This window comes from Alexandromys fortis, unplaced genomic scaffold (genome assembly GCF_014885135.2).
Source record: "Alexandromys fortis isolate MF-2015 unplaced genomic scaffold, M_Fortis_MF-2015_v1.1 scaffold_144, whole genome shotgun sequence".
Taxonomy (NCBI): domain Eukaryota; kingdom Metazoa; phylum Chordata; class Mammalia; order Rodentia; family Cricetidae; genus Alexandromys; species Alexandromys fortis.
In genome coordinates, this window is record NW_026068021.1 from 405,003 (window position 1) to 421,798 (window position 16,796).

The 16,796-nt window shown below is 45.7% G+C and overlaps 2 protein-coding genes across 3 annotated transcripts in view; both read left to right on the forward strand.

Annotated features, from left to right (window-relative positions):
• Window positions 1–16,796, forward strand: part of Radil (Rap associating with DIL domain) — a 70,076-nt gene that overhangs the window by 14,660 nt on the left and 38,620 nt on the right. The gene's annotated exons all lie outside the window — the stretch shown is intronic.
• On the forward strand, window positions 5,399–8,013 carry Papolb (poly(A) polymerase beta). Its single transcript, XM_050163251.1, is given in 2 exon segments — window positions 5,399–7,410; window positions 7,412–8,013. Coding segments are annotated over 2 exon segments (2,067 nt in total). The 5' UTR covers window positions 5,399–5,538; the 3' UTR covers window positions 7,607–8,013.

Consider the following 16,796-nt stretch of genomic DNA (forward strand, 5'->3'; position numbering starts at 1 on the left):
TTTTTTTTTTCCGAGACAGGGTTTCTCTGTGGCTTTGGAGCCTGTCCTGGAGCTAGCTCTTGTAGACCAGGCTGGTCTCGAACTCACAGAGATCCACCTGCCTCTGCCTCCCAAGTGCTGGGATTAAAGGCGTGTGCCACAAAGCAACTCTTAACATAGATTTTCCAGAACCCACTGACTGTTTCAGTGACAGTATGTAAAATTTTGGGAGGGATGTTTTTAAAAGTCCAGTAGTCAGCGGTTGTGTGGCCAGTGTAACAAAAAGACGCGTTTTGTGAACTCACAGTCTCGTACACGCTGGATGGGAACTCTACCAGCCCAAGCTAGTCATGAGCTGGCTAAAAACATCTTGTAAAAAAATTTTTATGTGTTTGCTTGCGTGAAAAAAATTATTTTTATCTGTTTTACATGCATGCCAGGTGCCCTCAGAGTCCAGAAGAGGGCATCAGATGTCCTGTGACTGGAATTACAGACTCTTGTCAGCTGCTGTATGGGTGCTGGAAATTAACCTGGTCCTCTGGAAGAGCAGCCAGAGCTCTTAGTCACAGAGCCATCTCTCTGCTTCAGTGAATATTTTTAAAAATCTTTTTCTACTGCACAAAAATTCAGCCTTTTAAGTGTTTGCTTATATTTGTGTGTGTACATGTGGTGTGTATATATGTTCATATATGGGTGCATCCATGCTCATGGGTGTGTATGCATGTGGATACATGACTCTGGGTCTCTTCTTGATTCTCTCTTTTGGTGAGGCAAGGCCTTCCACTATGATCACTGCTCACCAATTCCAGCTAGTCTTGTTAGCGAACTTGTTCCTGAGATCCCTTGTCTCAATCTCCTGAGTTCTGGGATCACAGAAGGTTGCTGTGCTTGCCTGGATTTTGTGCATGAGTTCTGAGGTCCAAATTTCCTTTATGTCCTGAGCCATCTTCCCAGCTGTCTTGAAGCTGTCCTAAGTATCCTAAGAACAATGCTGTGAATTTGGTAATAGAAGCAGAGACCCCCACACTTCCCATTAACTGTTTGAAACATTCCCAATAGTAATATCCTTTTAGTTATGTTACTCCATCAGTATCATGTTAACATCCATTAGTTTCCATGGACTGTTGGTTCAATGATTTTTTTATGAGTGTGTGATGTGCTCAAATCATGTTAGGTATGCATGGTACCCCAGGTCTGCCTCTAGCAACAGAAAAAACTAGACCATCAAATACTTTGGCTTCCCAGCCACTGTAATAGAACACAAAGAGGTTGTGAAGTTGGAGATAGTTTGCAGCCTGCCACATATAATCTAAAAAGGAACTGTTAATCTTCCTAAAGCAATGAGATCAAAGTCAAGGCTCATGCAGCACTGACAGGATGGTTATTCTGGATATTGATCTGCAGGTGACTTGGATGAGAAGGCTCTTTCTCTCTTGTTCATTTACTAGCAAATACTGATAGCCTCTGTGTGTTAGGCACTTGAGGTAGAGATGCATATAGAGCAGTTGACAAGCAAACGGATCTGGTTCTTAGGTAGCTGAGAATCTAGCAGCAGTAATGCTGAAGCTAAAAGCTCTCAGGGAGCTGGAGAGGTGACTCAAGTTAAGAGAGCTTGCTACACAGCCATGAGGATCTTAGTTTTGATTCCAGAATAACAAGTTGAACTTGATCTTGTGCATGTCTGTAAATCCAGTGTTGTAGGAGATAGAGATACTCCAGAGGGTTGCTGGGGAATGCTGACTACCAGCCCAGTGGAAAACTCTGAGTTTCAGGTTTGGAGAAAGACTATGACTCAAAAGAATTAGGCAATGCCTCCATTCCCACACAGGCACGCCACACATGTACACAAGGGTATGCAACCAGCTTACATACACACACACACACACACACACACACACACACACACACACACCTATCATAACTACAAATTGTTTGCAGGCTCAGTGGTAAGACATCTGCCTAGAATGTGTATGGACCTTGGCTCAACCCCCAGGACAGAAAAACGTTAGAAAGCCTGTATGATTTAGTTATGGGTTTAGAAAATTCTTTCCGAGGAGGCGAACTTTAAGCCAGCTTTTGTCAAAGATGTTAACACACTCACCAGGTGAAGAGCAATAGGCAGTTGGTGAGGCAGGAAGAGCATTCTGGGCAAAGGAACAGTGTTGTTCAAAGACCCAGGGACAAGAGGAAACAGGTAGCAAGGCTGGGCAGGTGGCGTCTGGAAACTGGCAGTCCCAGAGAGTTACTTTGGGCTTTCGATAAAATAGGAGGCCACCAAGGCAGGTATAAGACCATGCTGGCTCCTGGGGCCAGGATAATTTGAGAAGGTCAGTAATGAGTTGACTGGAGAAGTTTCACAAGAGCCAGTGGTGGCTTAGACTCCAGTTACAAGGTGGAGAGAAGTGGATGGAGCCCAAGTATTTCCTGCAAGTAGAATCATGAGTATTGGTAAGGGAATTGGAGGTTGAAAATGCGAAAGAAGGAGGTGCTAAGAATGAAACCCTGGATTCAGGGTAGATGGAGGTGCCATTTTCGAAACAGACTACAGAGAGAAACGCTTATGGGGAAAGAGTAACCATTCCTATTTATTTATGACACACATGTGGAGGTCAGAGGACAACTTTAGGAATCAGTTCTCAATGCACTCTGGGTTTAGGGATCTCACTTAGGTCCTGGGCCTAGTGCAGCAAATGCTTTTAACCCCTGAGCCATTTTGTTGCCCCAAGTGTTCTCTTTAAAAGGCAAAGTTTGAGAGATCCAAAAGGTGGCAGCAAAGCTGGAGTTATATGGTGTGGCCCTGATGCTTAGGAGAGAGAATCTGATTATAAAAAGATCATTTGTAAGAGGTATATTTGTTTATAGGTAGGCTGACCTGAAATTTACTGTGTAGTCCAGGCTGGTCTCAATCCCATGATCCTGTTTCAGCCTCTCTAATGCCCAGATTACATGAATAAGCCGCCATGACTGGCTGGTGATATTAAAGCTGTGGAAATTGATAGAACATGCAGGTAGTGGGTGTTTATACAGTGAGGAGGGATGAGGGCTTATGTAGATCTTGGAGGACCTCCACTATCCAGAGGTCAGGTAATGGAGGAGAAGCCAGCAAGGTAAACTGAGAAAGGTCGAATAAAAATGTTCAGAGATGTATGACAGTAGGAACCGGTATGGTGGTGTGTTGGCATGGATGACCAAACATGAGGTTTCTGTGGGTCAGACACAGTGAAGATCATAGGGTTCGTTGAATTGGGCAGCATGAAAGTAACCAAAGATTAGATTAATTCTGGAAAATACATGAAGGAGCTAGAAGTGACTGGGCAGTGGTGGTGCACACCTTTAATCCCAGCACTCAGGAGGCAGAGGCAGGCAGATTTCTGTGAGCCCAGTCTGGCCTACAGAGCAATTTCTAGGACAACTAGGGCTACACAGAGAAACCCTGTCTCAACCCCCACCCCAAAGAAGCTAGAAATGATGAATGAACATTAGAAATTATAGGTTAGTACCCCACTGCAAATAAAAGACATTTCTGAGGGTGAAGAAAAGAGGATCAGTCATGGAAAGTTTTGTGTGTCCATGTATGTGTTATTAAATATGCACATATATGTGAGTGAGTGAGTGTGTGTAAGCTAGGGCACAACCTCAGCTGTTGTTCCTCAGGGACTGTTCACCTCATTGGTCTACAGCTTACCAAGCAGGCTCTGCTAGTCTTCCAGTGCAGGGATCTGCCCTGCAATGTGCCCACATAGGTTCCAGGGATTGAGCTCGTGTCCACATGCTTGCACAGAAAACACTTTACTGACTGGCTTTTTCCCTAGACGAAGCACAACCACAATGGCTCGTGGTTAACAGCACATGGTATTCTTCCAGAGGGTCAGAGTTTGAGTCCGGGCACCCGTGTCAGCTGCCTGTGACGTAGCTGCTGAGGATTCTCAGGAGCATTGCTGTCGGATACTAACGTTTCCTTACCATAGCTGAAGAAGCAGTAGAAAGAAAACCTAAAAACACAGTATCACCTCCAAAAACAGAGAAGTTTAAAAAAAAAAAAAAACAAGATAATTGGGCTGGTTAGCTTTAACTGTCAGCTTGGCATAACCTAGAATCAACTAGAGAGAAAGTCCCTTTCTGAAAAGTGTAGTTTTATCAGTTTCAATTATGTGAATGCATGTGTGTGCAGGTGCGCAGAGGGCAGAGGTCCTGAATCATTGTGGTTTTGAGCTGGAAACCAGCCGCAGCCGCCCTCCTCCTCCTTGGGAAGAAATTCTGAATGAGGAACTTTCTTGACTGGGTTGCCTTGTGGGTGTGCTTGTAGGGGGTTGTCTTGACCATTCGTTGACTCAGGAAGACCCAGCCCATTGTTGGCATTACCATCCCTAAGCAAGGGGCCCTGAACTGTATAATAGGAGGAAGATGGATGACAGCGGCAAGCATGGGCATACTCATTCTTACTGTTCTTGACTGTGAATGGAGTGTGGCTAGTGTTGAAAGGTTTTCTCTCCTTCCCTGTAACTGACTGTAACCTGGAACTGTAAACCAAATGAACCCCTTTACCTCTAAGTTGTTTTATTGGGGGGGGTCAGTAACAAGAGTGAAACTGGATCAATAATGCTTCTAGTAACAAAAAGTAAGTATTTGTAAAATAATACTTCAGCTGGGGCTCCAGCTTAGCGGTAGAGTGCAAGGCCCCAGGTTTCATCCCCAGTACCTCAAGAATAAATGAAGGGCACTTCAGTGGTGCATAAACTGCAGACTGCACACACCTGAAGTAAGAATGGACAAGTGGTAGAGCTGGCATCACCCAGGAACAAACACAGATCCGGAGTACAGGGAGAATGGGGAGGTTTATCGTGTATCTAAATGATGAGGACCAAGAGAATGTCGGGAAGAACATATTCCAAGCACAGGCGTGGGAATCTTCTAGAAGCCATGAAATGAAAAGGACTTATACTCTGATGCAGGAATTCCAGCGTGCCCTTATAAGATCAGCAGGTTTACCTTGCACACACAGCAGTTTCGGAACTGCCGGACAGTGAGGCCGGAGATTTGGGTGTGACAGAAGACGAAAGGGCCATAGTTGGGCTTGATAGGAATTTTCAGCAGGCGCCAAGAAATCAGCGCAACAGTGACACCAGGGCCTGGTGAGAGCGCCACTGCTACTGTGGGTCTAGCTGGAGCATCCTTTGGAACCTGCATGAGGATACAGGATCATGCATTTTTTTTCCTAAAACATGGTTTCTCACTACCGGGCGGGACTAGGCGTGCGTGGCTCTTCCCGAAGCCCCACAGCGCGAGAATTCCCTTCAATCTCGAGAGAGCAGCAGCGGCAGCGGCCGGTGCGCGTGCGTGAGCCGTCGGTTCTGGAACGCGACCGCTGAGGAGCCCGGCGCCATGTTGGCCCGGAGGGGTACTAGGGGAAGCGCTTGAGGCGGCGGGCTCGGAGCGGAGCGGGGGCCGACAGGGCCGGCCGGCAGGAGCCCGCCCCTCGCGCCTTCGGATCATGAGCCGAGCAGAGGCCATCGAGGTCGCGGTGGCGGGGCAGGTGCCCTGGCGGCGCGGGAGCTAGAGATGATGCCATTTACGGTGACCACCCAAGGAGCACAACAGCCGGCTCCCGCCCCGAAGCAGTACGGCATATCGTCCCCCATCAGCCTGGCCGCCCCCAAGGACACAGACCTCGAACTCACCCAGAAGCTGATCGAGACCCTCCAGCCCTTCGGGGTGTTTGAAGAGGAAGAGGAACTGCAGCGCAGGATTTTAATTTTGCAGAAATTAAATAATCTGGTGAAGGAATGGATCCGAGAAATCAGTGAAAGCAGGAATCTTCCACAAGCTGTAATTGAGAATGTTGGGGGGAAAATTTTTACGTTTGGTTCTTACCGACTAGGAGTACACACGAAAGGTGCCGATATCGATGCATTGTGCGTTGCACCAAGACATGTGGATCGAAATGACTTTTTCACCTCCTTCTATGACAAATTGAAACTACAGGAAGAAGTAAAAGACTTAAGAGCTGTTGAAGAGGCCTTTGTGCCGGTTATCAAACTGTGTTTTGATGGAATAGAGATTGATATTTTGTTCGCAAGATTAGCATTGCAGACTATTCCGGAAGATTTGGACCTTCGAGATGATAGTCTGCTTAAAAATTTAGATATTAGGTGCATAAGAAGCCTTAATGGTTGCCGGGTAACTGATGAAATTTTACATCTAGTACCAAACATTGACAGCTTCAGGTTAACACTGAGAGCCATCAAATTATGGGCCAAATGCCACAATATCTATTCCAATATATTGGGTTTTCTTGGAGGTGTTTCCTGGGCTATGCTAGTAGCAAGAACTTGCCAGCTTTATCCAAATGCAATAGCATCCACTCTAGTACGTAAATTTTTCTTGGTGTTTTCTGAGTGGGAATGGCCAAATCCAGTGTTGTTAAAAGAACCAGAAGAACGAAATCTGAATTTGCCTGTGTGGGACCCAAGAGTGAATCCCAGTGACAGGTACCATCTCATGCCTATAATTACACCAGCATACCCACAACAGAACTCCACATACAATGTGTCTGTTTCAACTCGGATGGTCATGATTGAGGAGTTTAAGCAAGGGCTCGCCATCACACATGAAATTTTGCTGAATAAAGCAGAATGGTCCAAACTTTTTGAAGCGCCAAGCTTTTTTCAAAAATACAAGCATTATATTGTACTTCTGGCAAGCGCACCAACAGAAAAACAACATTTAGAGTGGGTGGGCTTGGTGGAATCAAAGATCCGAATCCTGGTAGGGAGTCTGGAAAAGAATGAATTCATTACTCTGGCACATGTGAATCCCCAGTCATTACCAGCACCAAAAGAAAATGTTGACAAGGAAGAATTTCGTACCATGTGGGTGATTGGGTTAGTGTTGAAGAAGCCAGAAAATTCTGAAATTCTCAGTATTGATCTCACCTATGATATTCAGTCTTTCACAGATACAGTTTACAGACAAGCAATAAATAGCAAGATGTTTGAGATGGATATGAAAATTGCTGCAATGCATTTAAGAAGAAAGGAACTTCATCAGCTACTTCCAAATCATGTTCTTCAGAAAAAGGAAGCACATTTAACAGAAAGTGTAAGATTGACAGCTGGGAGTGACAGCAGCCTTCTCGTGTCTGTGGACAGCGAAAACGGCATATCTGCACCTTCACCTACTGGCACTATAAAGACAGGCCCACTGACTGGAAACCCTCAGGGCAGGCACAGTCCTGTTCTGGCTGTTATGACAGCATCAGTGACCAACATACAGTTTCCTGAAGTTTCCTTGCAGCATATGAGTCCCATTGAAAGCTCGGGAATTGCCCTGGGCGAAAGCATTCCTCCAATTCCCTCACCGCCCACCATTTCTCCACCACCTAAACCTACAATGACCAGAGTGGTTTCTTCAACACATCTGGTGAACCATCCGTCTAGACCTTCAGGAAATACAGCAACGAACATACCCAATCCTATACTGGGAATCTAGAAGACATTCTCACCCGATAAGAAGAAAGGAACAAGAAACCCAACAGAAGGGAAGAAACCAGATAGACAAGTGCAGCTCAGATACTATTCAGACAGCAGCTTCTCTGTTGGCCTCTCAGGAACCACCTGGGAACAGATAAGCCCAATATCCCTGTTTTTCCTAGAGATCCTATTCCTTTTATTGAGAGTTCAATAAAACAGATCAAATGGATAGAAACTGCCTCAAAGGCCCTTACACAAATTCTTGCAAATTCATCTTGTTGCTTTCAGATGTTAAAGGAAAATGAGGGAACCAGTCTAGATGTGACTCAAAATAGATTCATACTCGGTTGGTACCTTTCTTTCCTGGCCTCATCTTGAATCAAATTCCAGATTAGCATTCAAAACCAGAAGTACTTTTACACATGCCTCAGATTGTCAACATGTCACTAGCAGTTCTAATTTCAAAGGACTGCTATTCAAAAAGAGGAAAATCCCTTCCAGCTGTATTCATTTCTATCCATGACTGACGTTAGTATTGGATTTATGTTTGGTCCAACATAAACTATCAGAACCCCTCATTTTAGTGATGCACTTTATGGTAATTTTTCCAATAGGAGTAGAACTAATTTTTGACTTTCCATTTTGATGAATTTTTATGCTTTTTTCCTCCTTGAAAAGGTTTCTTTACTAATCTTAAAATTGCATGCTATTTTGGTAGTAATATATCTCAGTTCTCAGGAGGTGGCTGCACCTTTAAAATGGAATGTCAACTCCTTGAGCATTTATTTGACAACAAAACCATAATTACTAAGTATTTGGTTTCTGTGAGACATGATCAAGAAATGGTATATGAATTTTATCTAGAATTTTTGGGAGAATGTGTAATCAGGGATGAGGTATTTCCTCAGTTCCACATTCTTTTGTCCTTAGTCATTTGTCCTCAAACAAAAAACCTTTTGCCTTCATCCTCTTATTTTTGCAATAAGCATGTATGAATGTTGTATCTTAAAAATCCAGAATATTAATAACCAAACCATGATGTGAATCCAAAAGTTCTGTGACCATATAGCACAAAACACCAGATTCTAAATCCATGGCTAATATCTCAGGAAAACTTGGGTCAGTGTTTTGTCTGAAACATACTGCTGATCACTGTCTCTTGATCACCAGAGATGTGAGATTTTCTGTATCACAGAACATCTGCACTGGAAGAAAACTGGTTTCCAGTTTTAAATATGTAGACAAAAAGGCATTTTTACTCCAAGAACCTTAAGCTATGTTTTATTTCTTAATGCAGTACCGGAATTTATCAGATTGCGTGTGTGCAGTCATACAGAATAATTTTCACAAAGCACTCGACACCTAGTCAGCTTTCTACTCTTTCCAAATATTAGGAATACACAAAGTTAAAAGGCTGATTCTCAATAAAGCAACAGAATCCCCATAAGTAGGAACCATGAGGACCAATGGCTATTGTTGAGTGATAGCTTAATCTTCTTAATCTAGACACAGCAAACAGATTCTCCAGGCAGCCGGATTTGTTCCTTCCCATCCCTCTAAGACTTTTTCTTTTCTGTTCTGCCCATTTTCTCCCATGTCAAACCAAAATTGTTTACCCTAGAATATTCTAGAATTGTCTTTCTAGAATAATTTTCAGTGTTGGAATATAGTCTTTTCCCTTTTAAGCTATGCAGTGATTGAGACCTTCTGATACCTCGACTACCGAATCTCTTTCACACCTTCGCCCTGTGCGAGTTCACCTTGCCCTCCCACCAGCATAATAAGGCCAGTGAAAAGCACATGGCTTCACATTTCAGATAGCCGTGCCATGGTGTCTGGTTGAGATTGCCAGGCACAAATTTGGTCTCCTCATTTTGTTTACACATTGGAAAAATTTGTTTATTAAATGTTTTGTGTAACTATATCTCTCCTTTTTAAAACCAAGCTGGAAACTTGGGACTTTCAAAGTCTAGTTTTTATTACGTGAATACCAGCCTATTTTTTCATGTGATGTGCGTAGTGTCTCCTGCCTGGAGTTTGCTGTTACATGCTATCTGTACTCCTTCTATTTTCGAGCACTATTTTGAAAGCAGATAATGTATTTCTCCATTACAAACACAATAAAAATAAATGCCAAACAACCTGGAACTATAACACTGACCAAATGTTTAAGTCTGATGTAAGAATTCAGATGTTCTCCTTTATTTTTATTTTTGCTTTTTTATAGGTCTGGGGATGGAACCCAAGGCCGTGTATGCACAAGGCTAGTGCTCTACCATTGAGCTGTGTCCCCGGGCCCAGAACTTCTTCACTGTTCTGAAGGAGGTGGTGGGGCTGGTGACTTTTCCAACTTTATGGAGAGCTCAGGGTGTAGTCCCTGTGGAGGACACGCAAGGGTTCAAATGTCAACTCAGGAAAAACTTTCAAAGGGAAGACGGGAAGTGAGGCAGGTGGTAATACCTGTAAGTACAGCCCTTGGGGTGATGAAGAAGATGATGACTGGCCGGGAGAGACCAGCCTGGTCTACAGAGCTAGTTCCAGGACAGGCTCCAAAGCCACAGAGAAACCCTGTCTCAAAAAAAAAAAAAAAAAAAAAAAAAAAAAAAGAAGATGATGACTGGAGCTTGGGAGTTGGGGACCCGTCTGTTTATTGAGACCTGAAGGAGTGTGATGAAGGGTGGGGGATAGACCGCATAAGTTGATGTTGTCATGGAGGAGGAGCCACAGCTGCATAAGTGAAGATTGTCAGCGTGGAGGAGAGGAGTATCTCTAGGAGGGGAGGAGTATCTAGGAGGAGGAGGAGCTGCAGCCAAATGGAGATGATCATCAGTATAGGGTGGGGGAACTGTTGCTGAGGTTGAACAACTGTACTCAGAATGTGAGGACATGAAAATTTAAACATGAAATGCAAGTGAGAAGAAACTGGCATGGTGACAGGGACAGGAGGGCCCCAAAATTATGTTGGAAGAGACCATGATAGGAAAGTGGGGTGCTTTATGACATGCTTTCCCCAGATTTCTTAGCCCCAAAGGAAAATAGCGAACAAAACTTAACAGATTTCAAAGTATGCCATTATTGCACAACATTTAAAATCAATGTTTAACACCAAGCCTGTAGGCAGCCTAGTGTCATGGCTGCTGAACTTTTCCTCGGAAGGGCTGGTAGTGAATAGTTCCAGCTTTGGGAAGCCGTATGGTCTCTGTCACAACCACTTAACTGCCCAGCAGAGCGAAGAGACCGCTAACACAGCAGCAGATGGCTTGGGCTGGATTTATCACTATCCCTATCCCCAGCAAGTTCATCACGATAATCCGATGGACATTTATCATAGACCCCTCTTATTCAACAACTGGCCAATGCACATCATCCTCGGGTAACTACTGGGCATGTGTAAAACTCCGTGATAAGTCAGAAAGTAAGAGTCAACCTGCTTCTAAGTATTAACATATGACTGCGGTATTATAAGTTAGAAATCAGTAATTAGCCAGGGCTGGCAAGGTGGCTCAGAAGGTAAAGGCACTTGCTGTCAAAGCCTGATGATTCTTGTTCGATCCCTGGAATCTACTGTGGAAGCAGAGATCGGACTCCCTCTGTATCTGTGTTCTAACTGGTTCAAGTGTACCCACATTCACACACACACACATCTCTCTCTCCACCTACCCCAGACACACACACAAATAAGAAAAAAATTAAAGCAGGTGTGGTGATGTATGCCTCTGATCCCCACACTCAAGGCGGAGATAGGAGGATCCAGAGTTCGAGGCCAGCTTGGGCTACAGACTGAGCTCTTCTCAATAAACAGCTACAATAGACAATAGCATGGGCATTTCACTTAAGGTCCACACATGAAGTTCTCCTTTTTTTTTTTTTACTCAGAGATCTCGGCATCACAATGTGGGTGCTGATAAGCTTCATCTTGGTGATTGATCCACTTCCCCGAGGACTCTACACACCCTCTTGTTATCAGCAGTGAGCTATTAAAAAACAGTACTTTCCTTTAAATGGCATAGTGTCAGAAAAGTCCAAGACTCTTGTCTGATAGTAACCAAGAGACAAGTGCACTCTTGATAGGTGATAGCCAAGTTAGAAACAGTGCACAGAACAGCCAGTGGGGAAGGACTAGGGAGTCCACCTTCTCAGAGTAAGAACTGAAATATATGACATCAAACAAGTCATGGCCTCATGCAATCCTGTGAAGATAAAGATGGATGGTCATGCTGAGGAAGAAAGCAAATCCTCCCAAAATATGTAAAGTGTGATGTGATTTATGTAAGGTTTAAATACGGTGTAAAGCAGAAGAACTCAGAGTTTCACCGTGTAGCACAACTGGTGCCTTGGTTCTTCCCCGGAATCCCAACACTCAGGAAGCTGAAGCAAAAGATCCCAAAAGATTCCAAGCTCAAAGCCAGCCTGGGCAGTTTTAGCAAGCTGCAGGACACACCTTACCCAGACCCTGTCTCAAAACAGACCAAAGATCAAATTGTAGTCATTTCTTTCTGCTTGCTGTGATAAAATACCTTACAAAGCAATCCAAGGGAGAAAAGGGATATTTTGGCTTCCGGTTCAAAAGGAAGGCATGGAGGCAGGAGCAGGAGGCAGGTAAGCACACTTCATCAGCAGAAAATAGAGACCTGTGAATGTAAACTGCTACTTGGCTCCCTTTCTCCATGTCTACAGTCCAAGATCTCAGCCAGGGAATGGTGCCGCCCATGGTGGGCAGGTCTTCCCACCTCGCTTAACACAAGATCAGGGGCCCATCTTCCAGGTGATTCTGGATTCTGTTAAGTCGACACACAGTGACCATTAGAGGTATTAGTGCAATTAAAAATGTCAGTAAAACTTGAGCTGGTTGCCTTTTGTGAGGAGGGGTGGGAGAATAGCAGACCGCAGGGGCCATGTTTATGGTGGGCAGTAGGTGCAACAGGGTTTTGTTTTGTTTTTTAATCTCAGGAGTTGCGAACACCCCCTTGTGTGTGGAATGTTTCGTGGTTAGAAATGCAGTTCTTGAAGGTACTGCTTTGCAGGCCCTTTGGAGATGAGCTAAGAGGAGCGGCAGTTGATACAGTTCTGGATCTCTTCACATACTAGGTGCTACATCCAGGACTACTCGGGTGGATCCCCCAACCCCAGAGCCCTGGGCTGTTCCCGCTGCAGACCCACGTCCCTGGTTCACGCCCTTCCTCTTAAGTTTGCTAAGGGCAGGGTGATTTGGGGAAAGGCCAGAGATCTCCATGTATTAGTTAAGGAAGAGTTTATTAGGGCTCTCAAGTGCAGGGCAGTCCATTATGGCAGGGCGGTTATGACAATGAGAGAAGACCTAACTGTGGCAGCAGGAACAGGAGGCAGCTGCTCACCTTGTATTCAGTCAGGAAGCAGAGAGATGAATGTCGGTGCTCGGCTTGCTCTCTCCTTTTTACCCAGCCCTGGAGTAGAGTTGCCCTTATCTGAGGTAGGCCTTTCCCGCTCAGTTAAACATCTCGGGCATCTCCCTCACAGACTCAGAAGGGTGTCTCTTAGGTGGCTCCGAATCCAGCTGCAGTGAAGTTTAACCATCACTCTCTCCACTCGGGTGTCCCCCTCCCCCCAAGCATATCCCAGCAAGAGCGTCCCTCATTCTTCATCAATTGGAACTTAAAAATGGCCAGCCTGTCTGCGCTAGGCACAGGAAAATGGTGTCCTCAGGAGTGCAGGGTTATAGTGTAAGGAATGAGTGCTGAAAGCCATGACACCTTCTCCATGTCACAACACACCAAAGTTTAAAGTCCAAGAGCACTTTTAAATACAGCTTTCCCAAGGGCCCAGCATCTTCAGGCCTGTAGGGCCACTGTATTAATCCCCCACATTCTCAGAGTATTTGGCTTGCTTTCTGTTTTTGAAAGGCTCATCTAGGGCTTGCGGAGGGGCTCAGTGTTTAAAGTGCTTGCTGTGCAGACCCCTAGCACCCATGTAGAAGCTGTGTGTTGGCGACATGTGTCTAGAATCTCCCTGGGGCTCACTGGCTAGCAGTCTAACTGGATTAGTGAGCTCCGGGTTTAGCGAGAACCCATGTTTCAGAACATAAAAAGAGCAGCTGTGGAGGATACTGATGATTGACCTCTGGCCTTCACTTGCACACGCGAGTATACACACACAGGCTCATGTGTTTGCTTGTGGCAATTATCACTCGGGCAATTTCTCTTTGAGTGAATCTAGTGTGAACTGACTAGCATTTATTATTCTGGTGTGACGTGGCACATGTGGAGGTCAGAACAGCTCTAGCCGGTCCTCCTTCCGCTCTGTGGGTTCAGGAGACTGAACTCAGGACAGCAGGCTCGGCAGCAGGTCTCTTACCTGCTAACGCATCCCACCAGTCCATCAGGTGTATTTATAATGGAAGGACTCTCTTTTGCCATACGACCACAATCATGAAATGACATCATCTTCTCAGGTCTCTCTCATATTCAAGGGTGGGGTCTTTGGGTGACCACAACCTAACCCAGGATCCTAGTGATCCAGACCTGTGTTCCACATGCAAGATGCACCCACCCTACCTCAAGGTCATCCAGTACCATCAGTTTAAGCCCTAAATCTCACCATCTTAATCAGTTTAATGAGATGTGGCTGAGGGCTCTGGGTAAAACCCATAAAGTACAGTTCTTTGTTTTTTGAGACAGAGTCCCTGTAGCTCTGGATGTCCTGGAACTTACTGTGTAGTCCAGGCTGGCCTCCACCTCACAGAGATCCTTCTGTCTCTACCTCCTGAGTGCTGGGATTAAAGGTGTGCACCCACACATTCAGCCCTTGAAGTGAAATTCTTAGGGAGTACAGCAAATTCTCCAGCCCCTTTGGCACAGTTTTTTACCCTTCTGTGGACCTTCGAAATTCAAACTGCTTGCTCAATACCCCAGCCTGCAGTGGAGACAGACAGGCACGAGTAACTGTCAGCAAGGGCCAGGTGGGAGGTGGAACAGGGTTAAGGGTCCCACGTGATTTTCAAATCCAGCTAGACAGACTCCAGTCATGGTTCTTGTGTGAAGTTTCCAGGGCTGGGGATAACCTCTTGACCTTGCCCCCTGCATCCCTCATGACAGCCACCCCGTGGGTCCTCCGTTCTATTCTGGGATACCCATCCATTTTGGTGACAGATAGCGTGTTTGTCAACCAGGATCCTGTCAGGTTCTGTTTATTGCGTACCCTCTGACCTGTTCAGTCCTGGCCATCTCCACTGATAGAGTTTTCTCAAGAGCCATGGGATTTCCTGGGAATTCACTGCACTGCACAAACGCCACGCCCACACACATTTCTGAGCTCATTCCTTCTGTGTTTAGCCTCTACAAGCAAACAGTGCTCTTAAGTTTCCTTGAGTTCCTCTGGTCTGAGAAAATCCGTGGGAACCCCTCCATCCCTTGAAAGAGTCTCCTGTGAGATTGAGTACTCTGAAGCGCTTTATTTTTTAAGATTTATTTATTCTTATTTTTTATCTATAGATGTTTTGCCTGTGTGTACATGCATTACGTGAATGCCTGGTGCCAACTGAGACCAGAGGGGGTATCAGATCCCCTAGAGCTGGAGGTACAGGCAGTTGGAGTCATCTGATGTTGGGTGCTGGACTCTGAACTCAGGTCCTCTGCAAGAGCAGCCAATGCTCTTAACTGCTGAGCCGTCTCCAGTCCTGGCTGAGGACTGTGAAATGTTTGTTTACACATTTTTCTGTGTTGGATGGAGGTGGAATGTAGGGCCTTGTGCCTGCTGTAGCACTGACATTCATCCCTAGCCATGCCTTTGGTCTTTTTATGTTTCTCCAGTTTCATTACAGGCATGTCCATATTTGTTTGGGACAGTCTTTTTTCTGATTTGTCTTCTTCTTCTTCTTCTTCTTCTTCTTCTTCTTCTTCTTCTTCTTCTTCTTCTTCTTCCTCTTCCTCTTCCTCTTCCTCCTCCTCTTCTTCCTCTTCCTCCTTCTCCTNTCTTCTTCTTCTTCCTCTTCCTCTTCCTCTTCCTCCTCCTCTTCTTCCTCTTCCTCCTTCCCTCTTTTTGTTGTTGTTTTTGTTTTTGTTTTTCGAGACAGGGTTTCTCTGTAGCTTTGGTGCCTGTCCCGTTGTTGTTTTTGAGACAGGGTTTCTCTATGTAGCTTTGGAGCCTATCCTGGAACTAGCTCTGTAGACCAGGCTGGCCTCGAACTCACAGAGATCCGCCTGCCTCTGCTTCCTAAGTGCTGGGATTGAAGGCGTGCGCCACCACCGCCCGGTAGTTTCCTCTTTCCTTTTCCTTCACTGCAAGCAGCAGGCAGAAACCTGGTAGCACCTTTCACACTGTGCCTAGAAAGTTCCTCAGCTGTGCACTTGGGTCACCACTAACAAATCCACTTTCCACCACGGGCTCCCCTCTCTCTTCTTCTGCCTCCTCCCCTCCCTTCCCCCCTCCTTTTTCCCCTTGTCATCCTTCCCTTTCCTTTTCTTAGTCCCTCTCCTTCCCTTTTTCCCTTCCTCTGCCTCTTCCCCTCCCCCGTTTCCCTCCCTTTCTCATTTCCTCCTTCTCTGTCTCCCTTTCTCTTACTTTTTCTTCCTTTGGCTGCTGGAGATTAAACCTAGAGCCTCTCTCTCTCTCTCTGCCCCAAGCTGTGCTCCAGCTCTCAGGACTCAGTTCAGTGAGCCCCCAGCCTGGACCTATGAAGGACTTCCTTCCTGCAGTTTCTGTCCCACCCCATCACCCCACACCCCAGCGCCTTTACTGGCAGCATTGTTGGTCTCCATTTCTGAGGTCTGCTTGCTTTTCCCATTCTCAGAGCTACCAGCAAGATCTTCACTGTCCCATCTCCACTGACTGCCTGTCGGGTAGGGCAGGTCTTTCCTTTCCTGCTCCTCAAGCTTCTAGCCTCCACCCGACTTCCAGCACTCTCCTGAATGCAGGGTACTTGTTAAAGCTGCACGTGGTTTCTGCATACTAACATGTCTGTAATTATTCTTGATGGTGAAAACACCAGCTTGAGACTACATGTTCTTCCCTTGGTGGAGTTGGGGCACAGGCTCACCCCTGCCCCACCCAGGTCACACAGGGCCAGGTCAGTACAGGTGTTGGCGGGGGACTTAACTTTCCTGCTGTTTGGAGGCCTATGTCCATCTCTACTCATGGACTTTCTACATCCTCTCTCTCTCTCCATCCTTCCCCCCACCTTCCTTATGGAGCTCCCCAACTTCTCCCCTGCGACCTGCTGAAGAAACCCCCGCAGATAAGAAGGAACACGTGTGACAAGGACCAGACTGTAGTCCACATTTTAAGATCCACAGATAAGTGACTTTGATTTATTAGCAAAGTCTCCTCCTGTACTCCACGACCCAGGAGTGACCTCAGCAGGGACATGGACCCTCT